Raw genomic sequence first — 20,081 nt, forward strand, 5'->3', positions numbered from 1 at the left:
TTCGATCGACCAACTTGAAAGGTAGTACAAACCATCATACACAAACACATCTTTCACATCAAAGGAAGAAACAATCCACTTGAAAGAACCAGCCGATCGAGCCAGCCAGCCGATCGAATGGATGTTCGAACGGACTTTCAAACCAATCGAACAGCCCACTCGATCGAACTGCTGTCCGATCGAATGGCCTACTCGATCCAAGTACATTGTTTACTCTTTTTCCGCGTTACTCATCGTTGTGTTATCAAACTATTCAGGCTAACCTATTCTCAGTGCTCCCTTCAATCCACAACCAATCACTGTGAGTATACTCGATCCCTTTTTGCTTTCAGCACTTTTGGGTGTTACATACGTAATCTATCAAGTTCACAAACAACACAAACTATTTGAACGCTAACCTACCTGCATGTAATACTTGTCTAAATGATTGCTGTTTATTATGTTTACACGTGGAGTGCTATCTACCTGCTTTAGCAACGTAGTACTATAGTTTGGACTCAGCACCCGTTCACACGGGGGTTGCTAAGGACAATTACCTGCATGGATTACGGTGGTAATCATGTATTGCGAACTGTCTCGGACAGTCAACTCGAAGTCATTGGTATTGATGGTCCCAAGTTGATAATTTACATGCATCGTTTGCCCTTGTGTACGTGCTTGGTTATGCGTAAACTATTCGAACTCGATATGCTATATCAAACTTGTGTACTCACCTTTACATTATATGTATTGACTTTTATTTTAACGTATGTGACAGGTGTTTAAGCTACTAGCGTGCTAGGGAAGCGAGGCAATAATAAACTTCTAGGAGCCTGTGTCCTTAGGACAGTGTCCACGTACCTGTTCCAGGGCCATAATTATCTGTAGATCTTGCACTGGCACCCGTAGTCAGTAAGATCCACAGTGGTCGTCTAGAGGTCTTAAAACAATATTTACTTTTGGTTTGTAATAATTAAGAATTTGAGTTGTCGGAACAGTTCCCATATTGTTTAGTTGATTTCTATGATAACTTGTTATTATTTGTGAAGAAACACGGGTTCTAATTAAGGTATTAATTAGATGAGTTTATGTTCCTTTCATAGAGGTTAATCTTCTTTTAGGTATTTGAGCTCCGACTGGTTACTCAACCTGCAAAACAGAACACCGTTACTCGTTAAGAGGGGAATGTGGGGGTTTCCCTCTTAACCGGGCTCCGGCGTGAGAATAAGCGATTGCTTTGAGAGTAATTAAGTAGTAAAGAGTGAGAGCCGAGAGAATAGAATGCTTAACCTGTGAAGTAAGGTCTCTATTTATAGCCGGAGAGGTGTAAAGAGGTTGTGGGCTGATGGGCCTTGGGCCAGAAACGGACAACAACGAATATGCTCTTTGCCTCGCTGGCCTCGACTGCTTAGTGGCTTCTAGATGCTCGTCGGTGCTGGCGCACCTTGATTGGAGCCACGTGTCATTGTTGTCGGCCTTGTTGTCCCTTCTGTCATCAGCAGACAAGTGGAGATCGTGGGACAGTTGTCCCCGTCTCTTGATTGGTGCCATGTAGGCGTCCTTGTGTACTTATCGTCAGAAGATCGTGGCGCACGATTGAACAGAGCCTGCTGGACGCTCATTGGCTCTTTTTACTGCCACTTGTACCCTGTGTACCTCTGTAGGTAACGGCGCGTCTTCCTATGGAGAGGATTTTGTTTGGTGGCAACTAACCCGCGCGGGGTTAGTGTGTTCACTTATACCATTGTTTTTATACTAAGTGTTGCTATCTGAGTTCATTATGTGCTCTTTCTCGCGCGGGGCTAAGTCATAATGTGACGTAAGCTGCGCGAGGCTGTTATTATCAAGTTGTTATGCTAAGGAGTATGGTCTCACGTGCAACCTGTTATGAGGTTTGCGCGACTTTTTGGGACCATACCCCTTCAAGTCCCCCCAGTCCAGTGCTGCACCATGCGCAACGCAAGTGGTTGGAGCTCTGGACTTGATAAAAATAAGAGAAGGGGAAGTTGTCCTTTTAATCGCGCGAGGTGTTAGCAGTTTACGTATATCTGGCGCGACTCTTGTGACTTCTGCATGAAGTTACTTGCACGTTTTATGGCGGGAAACTTCGAAATTTGAACCTCTGACAGGTTGGTGAGATAAGTCGCTGAGAGCGACGCTTGAGTTGACCCCTGGCACGGATGTCATCATGCCGCCTGCGGCGGTTGCACTTCATGTCAGGAGAGTGGATGCCACGCGCGCGTGGTAACCGTCGTCCCTGCTTTTCCGCTTGACGTGGCAACCTCTCGTTGGTTGCCCCTGCGGCGAGTGCGGCACGGTTACCCATCGCATTAAATGCGATGGGTATATATATCCGAAGAGAAAGGTGAGAGATTCACTTTCTCTTCGTTTCTTCTCCCTTTTTCTCTTTGAGTCTTCATATTGTTCTTCATCTTCTTCAAACTTTCTTCAAATCTTCAAACTTTCTTCAAGTTTTTTCCAGCTTTTTCTTGAAACATGAGCGAAGAACATCAAGAAGCTCCTGCTAGTGAGGAGGGGCCAGTCCCAGTCCTGAGATGGGACTTAGGTTTATTCGAACAGATCGTTCGAAGTTTTAGGTTTCCACCGGAGTGGGATGCCCGGTACCCTGCTCAGGGTCAGACCGCGGCTGATGCCCCACCCGGTTACATTACTTTGTTCGAAGACTTCTTCCTTCAAGGAAACTTCCGGCTGCCGGCGACTAACTTCTTTGGTAGCATATTGTCCTACTACAAGTTTCATATCTCACAGTTAAGCCCACCTGGGATGGTGAGGGTGAGGCACTTTGAGTTCTTGTGTCAATCCCACGGCATTGAGCCGACGGTGAATAAGTTTCGTGTCTTCTATCAACTGCAAAGAACAATGGGGTTCTTTTCTTTTGCTAGCCGTGGTACGGCTAAGAAGATTTTGTTGAATCCTCCCAAGAGTTTCCATGACTGGAAACCCAAGTTCTTCTTCATCCGGGAGGAAGTCTTGCCAATAGCTATGCCGTTTAGGGAATGGACCGAGGTTATACCAAAGGAGGACCTTCCTATACCGAAGTCTGCTCAGTGGTATCAGCGGCTTACCGCAACCCCTAACCGGGTATTTGGGGAGAATGTTCTGGTTGCTGCCAAGATGAGTGACCAGTGGTCACCTAGTAGCAGGGAACTCCCGGTCTTGAAGATCGGGGATCAAGGTTAGATACTTTCCCCCTTTTTGTTTTGTTTCCGAGTACATTCACTTAACTGGTTTCTTATACTTTGTTTTTGTTGTGTAGAGACGCAACTCTATCAGGCTGCCTTCCCAGCCTTTGGTGGCTCCATGGGCGTTCGCCCTCTGCGCGATGATGAGGAAGGCTGGTATGACCAGATAAAGGGGAACTTCATGCTTCCTGCTGCTGACGCCTTCGCCTCGCCGCCGGATGCAACTGAAGGTGCGCACTATCCTAAACCTCGTCCATTGCGCTCTGTGACTTCTGCTGGGAAAGAGACTTTCTATCTTTCCAGCGAGGAGTCAGTAGGGTCTTCGAATGGCGAGTTAAGTTCGTTGCCTAAAATCTTTGCAGGTGTGTTGCGCGATCTGGGGGTTGACCCAGAGGAGAAGAAGAAGAAACCTTCGAAGAAGAAAAAGAAGGCGGATGTTGAAGTGACCAGCAAGGGTCCTGGCGCCAGTCGCGCAACTACTGCTGCTGTCAAAGGTACGCTTCGCCTCCGGCAACGTGACTTAGACGATTACGTGATAATCAGTGACTCTTATGAAGGTTTATCATATGCAGCTATGGGAAAGACTGGCGCTGGTGGGTCAAAGGGCTCTGGGAGCGCGGGTTCTCGTAACCCGGATGCTGACGCAACTCCATCTCATCCTGAGGATGAAGAAGAAGAGGAAGAAGAGACTGCCCCGTTGATTGGAAGAAAGAGGGGTAGAAGCGAGGCGACAACTGGTATGGCCTCTGCGCCTGTTTCAGTTGTTATTCCCGTTGTTGGGAAGAAGAGCAAGTTGCGCTCGTTATACCAGTTTTCTCCTGGTATGCTCTTATCTCCCTTCTTTATAATTTAACCTCTTTTTTGCTCAAGTGCGTTTGCTTTATTCTTGTAGAGATCAAGAAGAAGACCCCTGAAAAGGGGGTTAAGTTTGTTGAACCCAGCACGAAAAGACCTAAGGTTGCCACTGAACCTTCCGATTCTGCTGCGCGTGATGCTGCGAAAACTGCTGAAGCGCAGCGAAAGGCAGAAGAGGATCGGAGGAAAGAAGAGAGTAGGATTGCTGCGCAGAAGAAGGCTGAAGAGCTAAAGCGCAAAGAAGAGGAAGAGAAAAAGAGGAAGGAGGAGGAGGAGAGAAAGCTGGAGGCGGAGAGGAAGAGGAAAGCGGAAGAGGAGAGAAAGCTGAGGGAGGAGGCGGATAGGCAGAGGAAGGCGGAAGAGGCGAGGAAAGAAAGAGCTGCCGATCAGTCTTCTGTTCAAGGGCAGTCTGGTGTCCCAAAACCTCCCCCTGCTGCGCCGATTGTTACTTCTAAGGGGTTAGGGCGCTATGTGTCTAGTGGTGCAAGCTCTGGAGGAGCTGGGGGCTATAACCCCAATGTGATAGGTGCGAAGGATACCGTCGGGGATATATATTATAAAACTTATACTGAAGAGGAACGTGGTGATGCTCCTCATCAAGCCCCTTGGAGCTTAAGGCAGAAGGATACGTTTGTTGAATTTGGTCCTTCTCGCGATTGGTACTTGAACCAATTCACTCCTGGCGAAGTTAACCGTCAAAAGGCGAAGCCGCATGAAATGTTGTACCGCACTTACATTCTTGCCGAGGCCAACGCTCGATCTGCTAACCATCAGATAGTTCGTGAATGGCGAACAATGGTCAGAGAGCGCGCCGACTGGGAGGCTTACCGAGAACGTGTGCTAAAACGTGTTGGTGAATTTGAGAAGGCTAAGGCCACATTTGATGAGGAGAAAGCCAAGTTTGAGGCTGATAGGAAAGCTGAAGAGTGGGGTCGCGAGGGCCTGCAAAAGAAACTTCATAATGTGGAAGAGCAACTGGCCAAGGAGAAGGCCGAGTTCAAGCGCATCTGCGCCCAGGACAACGAGCGCGCCTATGCGGCTCGACAAAAAATTGTTGGTCTTGAGGCTAAGATAGCGGAGCTGACATCGAAGGTGGAGGAAGCGCAGGTTGAGACAGCCGCTAAACAACAGATGGAGGTTAGTTGATTTTCCTTTCGTTTTCTCCTTTGTTGTTTATAAAATTTCTAAGTCATTTGCCAACTTCCAGGTTGAGTTGTCTGAAGCTAAGGTTCAGCTGTCCACCAAGGACAAAGATCTCCAGGCCAAGGACGTTGAGATTGCGGAGCTCAAACGTCGCTTGGATGAACAAATCGACAGATGTGAGTCCCTGGAGATCGACCTTGAGGCAGAGAAGGTCAAGGCCATCGATGCTGAGGAGGCGCGTGCTGTCAGCACTGCGGCGCTTAACGTGGCTCAGACAAATTATTCTGAGGCCCAAGGCATTGTGGACACGCTTGTTTCTGAAGCAGAATGGATGCGCACTCGGGGAATAGTGCTGGTAAGTCCTTTTTGCCTTACCTTTTTCTTTAACATGTTGAAGAGTTTATTCTTAATGCTCCTCTTTTGATGAAGGTTGCCAATTCCATCTTGAACGCCGGCGAGCTAGATCGCGCTGTTGCTGCTCTTACGGATGCGGCGCGTGCAGTTGGTCATCGAGGAGGTTACCTGGAGTGTGCTGATCACGTTGAGCGAATGCTGGGACAAGAATTCGATACAAGTCATTGCTCAGTGACGGAACAAGCTGATGCTGCGCTGGCCAGTGCTGAGAACTCATATGACAACCTCTCCTTGCCCATCATGGACTTGGTTGTTAGTGCCTTAAAAAAGGATGATTGGTGTCAGCGCCTCAAGGCGATCCTTGATCCACCGATTACTGTTGAATCATCTGATGAGGAAGCAGCTGGTGATGATGGCGGAGGTGATGACGATGGCGACGATGGTGAGGGGAACGAAGATGATGATGGTGAGAAGAACGAAGACAAATAGAGTAGGTTGTTAGTTTGTTGATAGGCGTTTGTGCCTTTGTTTCTGACTTGATTGTAAGTGATGCGCTTTTGCGCAGTTTTAATGACAATGAAATGTCTTCGTTTTTTCTGTTGCAATTATTGCATTGCTGTAAAAACTTAGGTTAAATTAGCTCGAATAAATGGAAGCGTTTTCTAAGCATAAGGTGGCCACCCGGTCTCGCGCTTTGTTTGCGGAGGACCTTGGAGGTGGTTTTGAACCATCTCAAAATGCTGGAGTGTTTTCGCGCTAATCAGAAGTTTAACATGCATTTGTAACGAAAAAACAATGTAATAGAACATGTCATATGTTTTCATTCAAATCAGAAGTTGGCTCTTAGGCCTTCATACATATATGCCAATGGCTCGTAGCCGGCGTGGCGAAATTGAAAAATGGCGCGAGGCCAAAAAGGTTACATATAGCATTTGCGCAATTGTTGCGCATTCCAAGTTCTTGGTAAGATGTGGCCATCTAAGGTGCGCAATTTGTAGGCCCCTTTGCCTAGGACCTCATGAATCAGATATGGGCCTTCCCATTTAGGTGCCAATTTCCCTGGGCGTTCCGCATTTGACGCTTCGTTGTCGCGAAAGACGTACTCCCCTGGATTGAAGGTACAAATGCGAACCCTTGTGTTGTAGTACCTTTCCAGCTGGGTTTTGTATTTGGCCTCTCTGATTCTTGCGATTTCACGCCGTTCTTCTAACAAGTCTAAGTCTAGACGCCTTTCTGCTTCATTGTCAACCGTGTTGCCCGTGGTCATTCGCGGCGAGGGCAAGCCAATCTCTGCCGGGATTACCGCCTCTGAGCCATAGACTAGGCTGAAAGGGGTTTCGCCGGTACTTGTCTTTGGCATGGTCCGATGAGCCCATAAAATGCTTGGGAGCTCATCGACCCATCCGCGCCGCCTTGTTCCTAATCTGGCCTTTATCCCTTCGACGATGCATTTGTTCACACTTTCCACTTGTCCGTTGCCTTGTGGGTGCGCAACGGAGGTGAAAGTGTGTTCAATGTTCATCTCCTTCATCCAGTTCTTAAGATCGTCTGACGCGAAGTTGGTGCCGTTGTCTGTCACGATCTTGAGCGGGAGGCCGAATCTGCATATGATGTGCTCCCATATGAACTTGCGCACAATCATGGCTGTGGTGGATGCAAGGGCTTTGGCTTCTACCCACTTCGTGAAGTAGTCGACAGCTACTATGATGAACTTTACGGCGCCGGGGGCATCCGGGAAGGGTCCTACCATGTCAATTCCCCATTGCTGAAAGGGCCATGCGGTGGACACGGGGATAAGATCATTTTTAGGCCGCAACGTTTTTGGAGCGTGCCTCTGGCAAGAGTCACACTTGCGGATCTCCTTCATTGCGTCAACATGCATACCCGGCCAGTAGTAACCGGCGCTCATGATCTTCGCGACGACCATCCTTGGTCCGGAGTGGATGCCGCAAATCCCTTCGTGGATTTCCCTTATCAAATAATTCGCGTCCTGGGGGTCCACACAGCGCAGTAGTGGTCCCAAGAAGGATTTTCGGTACAAGATACCGTTGTTCATTTCGTACTGTAGGGCTTTGTTTTGGATCTTTCTTGCTTCCGCTTTGTTCTCAGGAAGCACCCCCTCTCCCAAGTATTGGATGATAGGGGTCATCCATGATGTCTGCCCTGTTTCGATTACGTTAACTTGGCGTAGTAAAACCGATGGGTTTTTGAGTACCTCTATCCTTACATCCTTGGCTAGATGTTGAAAGGAGGTCGAGGCGAGCTTGCTCAGGGCATCTGCGGGCTTGTTTTCTGAGCGATTGATATGTATGACTTCGTGGGTTTTGAATTGTTGGAGCAATTCTTTCGCTTGTTCCAGATATAAAGTCATGACTTCACCCTTCGCGTCGTATATGCCATTTACTTGACTGGCTATCAGGAGTGAATCCACATGTGCGCGCAAGTTTTTTGCTCCCATCTTGATGGCGAGGCGTAAGCCTGCCAGAAAAGCCTCATACTCGGCTTCATTGTTGGTGTTCTTGAAGTCGAGCTTAATGGCGTAAGTAAACTCGTGCTTTTCTGGGCTCACTAGACGTAAACCTGCTCCCGCGCCATCTTCATTTGATGCCCCGTCAGTGTAAAGCATCCAAATCTCCTCTGCTGTGTTTTCCTTGGGCGTCTCTACCATCTCACACTCCTTGATTTTATCAGCCGGCACTTCTGTGATGAAGTCGGCGAGGACCTGCCCCTTAATGGCTGGGCGCGGCCTATACAAGATGTTATGGCCGCCCAGTTCAATGGCCCATTTTGCCAATCTGCCTGATGTCTCAGGCTTCTGAAGTATAGTGCCAATGTGGAAATTGGTAAGCACAGTTATCACATGGCCTGTGAAGTATCGGCGCAATCTTCGGGAGGCGTGTAGTAGCGCAAGAACCAGCTTTTCCATTGTGGAATATCTTGTTTCTGGGTCTGTGAGTATCCTGCTGACGTAATAGATCGGGGTTTGCACGCCGTTCCTGTCTACCAACAATACTGACCCTACTGCCTTATCCGAGGAGGACAAGTACAGCACAAGGGGCTCTTTTTCAAACGGTGCCGTCAGCGTAGGGAGTTCGATCAGACACGCTTTCATTTGTTGAAAAGCTGTTTCGGCTTCCGGGGTCCATTTGAACTCTTGCTTCTTCACACAGTTGCGCAACGTGCTAATGAAGGGATACGACTTTGCGGCGTGATTGGAAAGAAATCGATTTAGCGCGGCCAGCCGGCCGGCTAGTCGTTGCATTTCCTTGATGTTCCTTGGCGAGGGCATTCGTTCTATAGCTTGTACCTTCTCTGGGTTCACCTTGAAACCGCCGTTTGTGACAATGAAGCCCAGAAACTTCCCTTCTTCCATGCCAAAGGAACACTTGGCTGGGTTTAGTTTCATATTTACGCTGCGCAATGAGTTGAACGTTTTTTCGATGTCTTTTAACATTTGGTCCTCTTCGGGACTTTTCACCACTAGATCATCGATGTAAACCTCAATGTGCTTTCCGATGTCACCTGCGAAGGTTTTGTCCATCAAGCGTTGATAGGTCGCGCCTGCATTCTTTAAACCAAAAGGCATTTTGGTGTAGCAGAATATTCCAAGATCAGTCCTGAAGGCTGTCTTGTCTTCATCTTCTAGCTTCATCTGCACTTGATGGTATCCTTTATAGCAATCCAGAAAGCACTTCCATCGGTATGGCGCGAGAGAATCAATTTTTTTATCGATCTCAGGCAAGGAATAGCAATCCTTTGGGCACGCCTTGTTGAGATCAGTGTAATCAACGCACATGCGCCATCCGCCATTTGATTTTTCTACCATCACAGGGTTCGCGACCCAGCTTTGGTATCTTACCTCTCTCAGGATTCCAGCCTTGAGCAGCTCACATACTTGCTCATTCATCGCTTTTGTCTTATCCGCGCCTAGGCTGCGCCTTCGCTGGGCTTTTGGTTCTACAGAAGGGTACGTGTTTAAGCAATGTTCGGTTATGTTGCGCGGGACGCCGGTCATATCTGACGGGGTCCAAGCAAAAATATCCATGTTGCGGAACAGCAGTTGCTTTAAATGTTTTCTGATGTCTGACGAAATGGCGTGGCCAATTGTCACTGTCTGCTCTGGGTATTTGCGGTTTAGGACCCATTTTTCTGGCTCGGTCGTAGAGACCTTCGCCGCTTTTGTTGGGCGCAGCTCTTCAGTTGACATCACTTCTTTCTTGGCGTATATGATTGCGACGCCTGTCTTGGTAGGAAAACCTATGGCAGAATGAGGTGTTGAAGTCACCATGTTTAGTTCGCCTTGTGTTTCCCTTCCAAGAAGCACATCATGCCTTGATTTCACTGGCATTACCATAAAGTTCACATTTGTTGTTCTTGAATGTTTCCCGTCACATAGTGTGACAGGGAAACTGATTCGGCCGAGAGGGAAGACCATTTCGTTGCAAAAGCCGGACAAAGGATAATCGACTGGCTCGAGTCTCGCTTTGTCTTCTTCATCGAATTGATTGAAACATTGTTCGTAGATGATGTCGGCTGTGCTTCCTGGGTCGATGAAGATGTACTCTGTTTCATAGTGACCAATTATACCAGTAATGACGACTGGTCGTGTAGCGCGAGGACCGCCGCGCACTACTGGGAATATGACTTGCTGTTCTTGCCAAGAAGGCTCGTAGGGCCGTTTGCCCTTTTCTCTCGCGGTGTATCTTGGTCCGTTGACCATGTGAGTCTCTAGCCGTCTCACCTTTTTGTGGCTGCCTTCATCATGACGCTGGAGTTGACGGGTGTCCTTGCGTACATTCTTCACTAAATGGCTTAGCTTGCCGCTTTTGAGCGCTCTTTCGATTTCCTGGCGCAAACTGTAGCAATCATCGGTCAAATGCCCCGAATCTTTGTGAAAATCGCAGTATAAGTTAGGGTCTTGCCCTTTCTTGTTTGTCATCGGCCTCGGCGCCTTGAAATCGACATTCTCCGTCATCAACACCTCTTTTGGAGTTTTTGTGAGCGGAGTCCAGTGTTTGTCGCGGTTGTCGTCTCTGACTGCTTTCTTGTAACCGATTCGGTCAATCGTATCTCGCGCATCTTCTCTGTAACGTGGCCTGTCGTCGCGGCCTCTGGGTCTCTCAGACTTCCAGTCATGACTCTTGTACTTGTTGCGCTTGTTGTTGTTGTTGTCGCGCGGCCTCTCGTTTGCTCTTAAAAATCGATCTTCGGAGTAATAACCCTTTCCACCAGCAAGGGACTCCTCGGTTTGCGCGACGATCTTTGCTGCTTCCATCAGTTTATCCCACTCTTTTGGCATCCCATCTTTGCCTGTGATGGTTCTAATGAGGCTATCACAGCGTATAGCCTTCTTGAAGTGGCAGCGCATGAGTTGCTCACTGACGCCGCCAATCTCTAAACATTCTTTGTTGAAACGCGTGATGAAGTCCTCCAGACCTTCACCATCCCTTCGCCATATGTCTTCTACTTCCGCCGTATCACGCTGATAGCGACGTTGTTGGCTAAAATAGCTTAAGAATTGTGTCTTGAAGTCTGTCCATGACTTAATTTTTCCGGGCGGAAGGCTGTCAAACCAGGCGCGAGCCGCTCCGGTCAGCGTTTGAATGAACAGGTGGCACCACATGGGCATGTTCCAACCTCCCATGCAGCCCACACTCGTGAATGTTCTGACGTGGTCGTCTGGGTCAGTCAACCCATTGAATTTCCCAACGGTTGGGGGTAGCTTCTCTCGTGAGAGTGGTGCGAGTGCGATTTTCGGGATAAACTTGGAGTGTTCCGCAGCTTCCGCTGGCCTGTAAGCCAGGCGGAAATCTCTTTCAGCCTCTTCTGTATAGCCAATGTGTTGTCTTGGCTTATAGTACTCGTGGTTTTTTGGTAAACGATTGAAGACTGACGACTCTTCATCACCTTCCCATGTAGGATCATATGGGTCGGTTTCTTCCCATTCATTGTTCATGTTGCGCGGCGTGAGCCGGCTGTGAACAGGGCCTCGTTGAAGGTTCGACGGATATTCATAGTGACTATCCGTTTCCCCTCTTGTATCGCGCGTGTCTTGTACGCTTACACGTCTTGTAGGGGGAGGCCTGTTGGTTCTGCCTTGAAGATTGGCTGGTGGTGGCATTTGGCGCACCCCCTGACTAGGAGGAGTGACCAAGGACGGTTCTGCCGTCAACACTGCTTGCTGCGCGATGAGCGATTGGTATGCTGCATTGATAGTGGCGATGTTCTTGGCATACCACGAGGCTGGGGTTTCGCCCTCTGGTAAGCCAAGTAATGCAGATACATTTTGAGGTGGCACCGGGTTGGACGGTCCTTCGCCGTTGTTACCTGGGGTAGCCATTTGTGTGATACGGGTAACGCTCCCGCGCTGACCCCCCGTGTTGGTGATCTCAACTTCACCTATCTCTTCGATTTGGGCTTGGAGGTTTTGGACTCCTTCACCCAAGGCCGTGTTGGAGTTGGCTCCGAAGCCGAACTCTGGAAAGATTCCTTGACCGGTCATAGTCGAAGGATGAAAAGATGTCAAAGGCTCAAATAAAGAAGATGAGGGTGGTTATAGAAAAAATCGGTGGGCGCCAATGAAGAAACACGGGTTCTAATTAAGGTATTAATTAGATGAGTTTATGTTCCTTTCATAGAGGTTAATCTTCTTTTAGGTATTTGAGCTCCGACTGGTTACTCAACCTGCAAAACAGAACACCGTTACTCGTTAAGAGGGGAATGTGGGGGTTTCCCTCTTAACCGGGCTCCGGCGTGAGAATAAGCGATTGCTTTGAGAGTAATTAAGTAGTAAAGAGTGAGAGCCGAGAGAATAGAATGCTTAACCTGTGAAGTAAGGTCTCTATTTATAGCCGGAGAGGTGTAAAGAGGTTGTGGGCTGATGGGCCTTGGGCCAGAAACGGACAACAACGAATATGCTCTTTGCCTCGCTGGCCTCGACTGCTTAGTGGCTTCTAGATGCTCGTCGGTGCTGGCGCACCTTGATTGGAGCCACGTGTCATTGTTGTCGGCCTTGTTGTCCCTTCTGTCATCAGCAGACAAGTGGAGATCGTGGGACAGTTGTCCCCGTCTCTTGATTGGTGCCATGTAGGCGTCCTTGTGTACTTATCGTCAGAAGATCGTGGCGCACGATTGAACAGAGCCTGCTGGACGCTCATTGGCTCTTTTTACTGCCACTTGTACCCTGTGTACCTCTGTAGGTAACAGCGCGTCTTCCTATGGAGAGGATTTTGTTTGGTGGCAACTAACCCGCGCGGGGTTAGTGTGTTCACTTATACCATTGTTTTTATACTAAGTGTTGCTATCTGAGTTCATTATGTGCTCTTTCTCGCGCGGGGCTAAGTCATAATGTGACGTAAGCTGCGCGAGGCTGTTATTATCAAGTTGTTATGCTAAGGAGTATGGTCTCACGTGCAACCTGTTATGAGGTTTGCGCGACTTTTTGGGACCATACCCCTTCAATTTGGAACACGGTATGGGACGTGTTATATAACTAAATTGTATGATAGTTGTTGTGGAAACTTCTGAACAATCTGTTTCGCTCAGTGCCGCGCCCCGATGATTCCGCCATCGGTTGGGGTGTGACAGATTGGTATCAGAGCCATAACTATAGGGAATTAGGTTAGACACGATCTAGTCCGGATCGCTGTCTTAGAGACCTAGACTATAGTTAGGAACCAAGAGACCAAGTTTATGTGCTTATTTTATGTTGTTTCCTTCTATTCTATCATTACATCCGAACTCCGAGCCAAATTTTGTAGTTTGGACGGGATTAGGAGTGAAACCCGCAAATTCCTGCCTAAATTACAAATTTTTGTCGATTATTTTGTGCGATTTTCTAACAAAACGGGGGAAAGTTATACCAAATTCGGGGCTGAAACCCATAAATTGATGAAAACTTCCTCTGAATTTTCTTAAAACAAGGAAGAAATTGCTAAGCTAGGGGTGAAACCCTAACCTTGGCAGTTTTTCCAACGTTATTTCATCTCGCCAAGGCAATTGACGGACTCCAACGACCTGAACTCACGAGTATGACCTAGAATGTGCATGCATAATGCCCAAGAATCGAGGCAGGAACATGTCCCCTAGAGTCGAAAGTGACAACAAGTCAACTGTGAATAGTTAAATTGCCATGGTTAGTCAAAGTCTAGTAGCCGCAGACAATCCATTTTCCGATTTTGAGTGTTGTTTTGTTGATTTTATATGATTTACCTGTATACGTGTTTTAAGATTTGTTGGTTACTCCATTTGTTATCAATCTGCGTGACCTCTGTTGTTATCCTATCTCGATTCAAATCCTTGTTGATGTGGTCCGAACGAAACCAGTATGCTAGGCTACGCTATACGACTAAGTTAGACGATACGATGTGATGCTATCCGATACGCAAAACAAACGACACTCGACATGTGGATATAGGTTTCTGTTTTCTGACTGCTTCTGTGATAAAATTTCGTACGTGTTTAGGAAATTAAGTGCTCTATTTGCTTAGTTGCTTATGTGCTCTAATTGCCTCTGTGATATTGTGCTTGTATGTGTTACGTGACGTGAAATGCGACGTGATTCTAAGCTTTAGTAAACTAAGACGTGCGAGACTCGAATTCGTGTGTTGAGCCCTATGGCGATGTCTATTGCAGACCATGTCGTCATCATCAAGGCCTCGTCAACGTCTTACTCGTCGGGAGAAGAGAGATCGTCGTCTTGCTGCTATCCTCTCTAAAACAGTAGCAAAGGCTGTGAGTGAAGTATTCGAGAACGCAAGCAAGTCATCTGAGGAATCCCGAACCCTCACGCCCAAAGACTCCAACAAAACTACTTTTAGCTTCAAACAATTCAAGGCATGTGGGCCAAAAGAGTTTACCGGTGAAGATGGCCCTACGGCTCTGTTTCATTGGTTTGACTCGGTTGAAGTCACCCTTCGTCAAAGCGGATGCCCAGATCACCTCCGTACTCTCAATGCTACCGGTGTCTTCCAGTCGCGAGCTTTGGACTGGTGGACCGCAGAAAGGAACAAGCGCGGGAACGACGCTGCGTACGAGCTGACGTGGAAGGAATTGAAAGCGATCATGATGGACGAGTTCTGTCCTCCCCACGAACGCCAAAAGTTGGAGGATGAGTTCTGGGGTATCAAGCAAAAGGAGGGAGACAATGCTGGTCTCACTGCTCGCTTCAAGCAATTGAGTATCATATGTCCCGACCAGGTCAAGACTTCTGACATGACCATCAAGAAATACATCCGTGCTCTTCCGGATTGTGTCGCAGATTTTGTTCACGCCGCCAAACCCGCAACGATCGAGGAAACCTACCTACTCGCTGCTGAGATTAACGACAAGCGAGTTAAAGCTGGTGTCTGGGATAAGCCATCCAAGTCGTTGCATCAAGTGACTACCGCATCAACCGACAACTCTACTGCTCAAGCCTCCAAGTCCTCAAGAAGGAGAAAGAAGAACAAGAGTTGCGCTGCCGCAACCAATGCTACTCCTCTTCAGTCAGTACCGCCACAACAGCAGCAACCACAGCGCACTGCGCCAGTGATCAATGCGCCGCCGGCGAAGCGTGCGTACACCGGCCCCCACCCGCTCTGTGCTATATGTTCTTATCATCACCCGGTGGGTGTGGCCTGCCGTTTCTGTGTTCACTGCAACGTCTACGGGCATTTCACTGCGAGTTGTCGCTATGGTCCCCGTCAAGCTCAAGCTCAAGCCGCTGTCAACCAGGCTCTACTCCCTGCTCCTCAAGCTCCTCCAGCTGCACAGGCCCCAGCAAACAATGTTCGGACCTGCTTTGCGTGTGGTGACCCTAACCACTTCGCAAACCGGTGCCCGAACAGGGTGGTGAAACAAGAAGCCCAACAGCCCCAGCAACAACAACAGCCTCAACAACAAGCCGCTCACGCCAGAACTTTCAACATCAATGCACGCCAGGCTCAAGCTGATAACAACGTGGTCAATGGTACGTTCCTTGTGAATGGTATATATGCATCATGTTTGTTTGATACTGGAGCCGATAACTGCTTTGTGTCATTTGAGTTTGAGAAACTTCTTAGACGTAAGCGCTCTTATCTTTCGACACCCCTCGAAGTAGAAGTCGCTACCGGAAGAACCATTGCTGTCAATTCTGTGCTCCGTGATTGTACTCTCGAGCTCAACAATCATATATTCCCGATTAATCTCATTCCAATGCAACTCGGAAGTTTCGATGTCATAGTAGGCATGGACTTTCTTCGTGAAAACCATGCTGAAGTTGTGTGTGCTGATAAGATGATTCGTTTTGTGCTAGCTAGTGGTGATATTCTATGTGTTTATGGTGAAACTACTGCGAAAGATCTCAAGCTCATGTCCTGTCTTCAAGCTCGCAAATATCTCCGCAAGGAATATCGAGCCTTCTTGGCCAACATTGTTGTAGCTGAGACGGACAAGAAAAAGAAAGTTGAGGTCAAGGATGTCCCCGTTGTCCGAGAATTTCCTCAGGTATTCCCTGATGATCTTCCTGGATTACCTCCAAGCCGTGATATCGACTTTCGAATCGACCTTATTCCAGGAGCCAACCCAGTAGCCAAGGCTCCGTATCGACTCGCTCCATCTGAGATGCGAGAACTCTCAAACCAACTCCAGGAGTTACTTGAAAAAGGCTTCATTCGCCCGAGCACTTCTCCATGGGGCGCACCAGTCCTTTTCGTCAAAAAGAAGGACGGGTCGTTCCGAATGTGCATCGATTACCGGGAATTGAACAAGCTGACCATCAAGAACCGATACCCTTTACCAAGAATCGATGATCTGTTTGACCAACTACAAGGTGCTCAGTGTTTCTCCAAGATTGATCTACGTTCAGGCTATCATCAGTTGCGGATTCAAGAGGAAGACATACCCAAAACCGCTTTTCGAACCCGATACGGCCACTACGAATTTGTTGTCATGCCTTTTGGTCTGACCAACGCACCCGCGGTCTTTATGGATCTGATGAATCGCGTGTGTAAACCGTTCTTAGACCGTTTCGTCATTGTATTCATCGACGATGTCCTGATCTATTCCAGATCGAGGGCCGAACATGCGCAGCATTTGCGATTGGTTCTCGAGTTGCTTCAGGGGAACCAACTCTACGCCAAATTCTCCAAGTGTGAGTTCTGGTTGGAGGAGGTTCAATTTCTGGGTCACATTGTGAATAGCCGGGGTATACACGTTGATCCTGCAAAGATTGAGGCAGTCAAGGGATGGGTTACGCCAAAGAATCCGTCAGAAGTTCGCTCTTTTCTCGGGTTAGCTGGTTACTACCGGCGATTCATCGAAGGATTCTCAAAGATTGCTGTACCACTTACCTCCCTTACTCATAAAGACAAGCCTTTTGTGTGGGGAACCGCGCAGGAGACTGCTTTCCAAACCCTCAAACATATGCTGTGCCATGCACCAGTTCTTACACTGCCGGACGGAAGCGATGACTTCGTCGTCTATTGTGATGCTTCAAACCTTGGACTTGGCTGTGTTCTCATGCAACGAGACAAGGTTATAGCTTACGCATCTCGACAGCTCAAAATCCACGAGAAGAACTATACAACCCATGACCTCGAGCTAGGCGCAGTTATCTTTGCCCTAAAGATTTGGCGACACTACTTGTATGGTACAAAGTGTACGATCTTCACCGATCACAAGAGCTTACAACATATCTTTAACCAGAGAGAACTCAATATGCGTCAACGCCGATGGGTAGAACTTCTCAATGACTACGACTGTGAGATCTGTTATCACCCAGGCAAGGCGAATGTAGTTGCAGACGCCCTCAGCAGAAAGAATTACGTGATAGGTGTTCGAAACATCCAGGCTCAGTATAACCTCGAAGCTCTCATCCGCGAAGCGCAACACGCATGCTTTAACGAGCGTACGTTGAAGAAAGAACGAATCTATCACGATGGAACTCAGCTCGTGAGCAAAGCCAATGGGATATTCTATTATCTGGACCGAATCTGGGTTCCGAGGAGGACAGATTTGCGAAAGATTATCATGAACGAAGCCCACAAATCCCGATATTCCATTCATCCCGGTGCGGACAAAATGTACCAGGACCTTCGCTACAAGTACTGGTGGCCTGGGATGAAAAGGGATATTGCTCTATATGTTGGTAGCTGTTTAACTTGTGCAAGAGTCAAGGCTGAACACCAAAGACCGTCAGGCTTACTTGAACAACCGCCGATACCCGTATGGAAGTGGGAAAGCATAGCTATGGATTTCATAACTAAGCTTCCGACCACGCCATCAGGCCACGACAGTATTTGGGTTATAGTCGACCGTCTAACCAAATCAGCCCACTTTCTGCCAATACGAGAAGACTACAAGGTGGCCAAACTAGCCCAAATCTACACCGACGAGATCATTAAGAATCATGGTACGCCTCGAGACATCATTTCTGATCGCGATGCTCGGTTTACATCGAGGTTGTGGGAAACTTTTCAAGCGGCTCTTGGTACGACGCTGAATTTGAGTACCGCATTCCACCCGCAAACCGACGGGCAGACGGAAAGAACGATTCGTACTATTGAAGACATGCTCCGTGCGTGTGTTATCGATTTTGGTGGTAGTTGGAGCAAACACCTACCGTTAGTCGAATTTTCGTACAATAATAGCTATCACTCCAGCATCGAAATGGCACCTTTCGAAGCCTTGTATGGTAGGAGATGTCGCTCGCCTATTGTATGGCACGAGGTCGGTCATTCACAATTGACTGGGCCCGAGATTCTGCAAGAAACGACTGACAAAATCCACCAGATAAGGGAAAATTTGGTAAAGGCCCGGGATAGACAAAAGATGTACGCCGATAAACGACGCAGGCCCCGCGAATTTGCAGTTGGCGACTACGTGCTCCTAAAGGTATCACCTTGGAAGGGAGTAGTCCGATTCGGCAAAAGAGGGAAACTTGCGCCTCAATTTGTTGGACCTTTTAAGATTCTGGAAAGGATCGGTAAAGTTGCCTACAAACTCGAATTACCGGAGGAACTCAGCAATGTCCACCCGACTTTCCATATTTCAAACCTTCGAAAATGCGTTGCCGACCACGACGCAATAATACCACTCGACGATCTTCAGGTCAATGAGACTCTACACTTCGTGGAAAAGCCTGTCGAAATCATGGACCGACAGACCAAGCAACTCAGACGCTCGCGCATTCCTATTGTAAAAGTACGATGGGAAGGCAAACGAGGCGCGGAGTTCACTTGGGAACTCGAAAGTGACATGAAGGCCAAGTACCCGCAGTTATTCAGATAGATCTGAAGCATCAAATAGGTAAAATCACACGGCGAGGTACGGTTCTCGGCCTAATTTCGGGACGAAATTCCCTAAAGGAGGGGAGACTGTAACACCCCGTGTATTCCCAAGTCAAAGTCAAAGTCAAGTGTTGACTGTTATTGGAATTAAAGATTAATAAAGATTAATTTCATTTTAGTTTCATTTTGATTTTCGTATTATTTGGAGTAAGTGTTGTATAATCAAACTAACCGGCCGATAATCGAACTGTGAATCAACGACCGACGGTGAATGATAGGAAGTAACAACGCAATAAAGCTAGTCAATCAATAATCAAGCTAATCAGATCAATCATCAAAACTCAAGTGTGGGGATTTTGGTACTTTTATACGTGTGTGTGTGCTTTATGTGTTACTTGTGCATGTTTACTTTTATGTTAAAGTGTGTGGTGAATCAATCAAATCAATCAAGACTCAAGGGTGAATCAAACTCAATCAAAATCGAATCCAAATTGTGGTTGTAAGGATGCTTGTATGTTAGTTATAGTAGTTGGAACTAAAAGTAATTTGATTAGGGATTCTATCATCCTCAAATCATCGTTCTAAGTCGGAATATCGAAAATCGTCGCAAAACACTCAAAACAAGGTAAGCCGATCGAACAGGGCAACCTGATCGAACAGGCTAGCCGATCGAACAGGCTGTTCGATCGGACAGCTGCTCGATCAGGGATGCTGTTCGATCAGCTGACCTTTCCTCTTTTGGAAGCCTATAAATAGGGCTGTCCTTGTCAAGCTTTCCACTTTTGGAAAAGCTCTGACCGACCAGCCTCTTCTTCTCACTAAACCTCAGATTTCTCTCAAACCGGTAAGTATTTCGCTCTAATCCTTGTACGATTTTGTTCATTAATCGATTCTCCATCTTTCTATCTTTCAAAATCTGAATTTCATCCATGAAATCACCAAGATCTAGGTGTTCTTGAGTGATGTCATCATGGTGTTCTTGGTGTTCATCAAGAACTTCATGTTCTTGACTTCATTCAACCATGAATAAGCTAGATCTAACCGATTTCCACATAAATAACCTAAAATCTTCCAAAGATCTTAACATTTCACGGTGGGAAAGGATTGGAAGATGGGTTTTCATCTATCTTTCAACTCTTTTACACTCAAACCGGTGAAAACGAGCTTGAACCGACTTATAAATCAAATCTAAACAAACACATGGTTCAAAGATTCGGGTTCTACCGAGAGATATACCGATTCCGGGTTAAACGTTAAACTTGGGTTCCAAACCGTCTCTGACCGAGTTTGGGTGATT

At 47.4% G+C, this 20,081-nt stretch overlaps 1 protein-coding gene across 1 annotated transcript; it reads left to right on the forward strand.

Moving 5' to 3' along the window:
• Positions 1–1,662: 1,662 nt before the first annotated feature.
• Positions 1,663–6,023, forward strand: LOC110885844. The gene is made up of 7 exons (XM_035978323.1): positions 1,663–3,175; positions 3,257–3,412; positions 3,545–3,676; positions 3,755–4,003; positions 4,075–5,174; positions 5,245–5,535; positions 5,610–6,023. The coding sequence occupies exons 1-7, from the start codon at positions 2,476–2,478 to the stop codon at positions 6,021–6,023; spliced, it is 3,042 nt and encodes a 1,013-aa protein (XP_035834216.1). The 5' UTR covers positions 1,663–2,475.
• Positions 6,024–20,081: the final 14,058 nt, after the last annotated feature.

This window comes from Helianthus annuus, chromosome 10, assembly GCF_002127325.2.
Source record: "Helianthus annuus cultivar XRQ/B chromosome 10, HanXRQr2.0-SUNRISE, whole genome shotgun sequence".
NCBI lineage: Eukaryota > Viridiplantae > Streptophyta > Magnoliopsida > Asterales > Asteraceae > Helianthus > Helianthus annuus.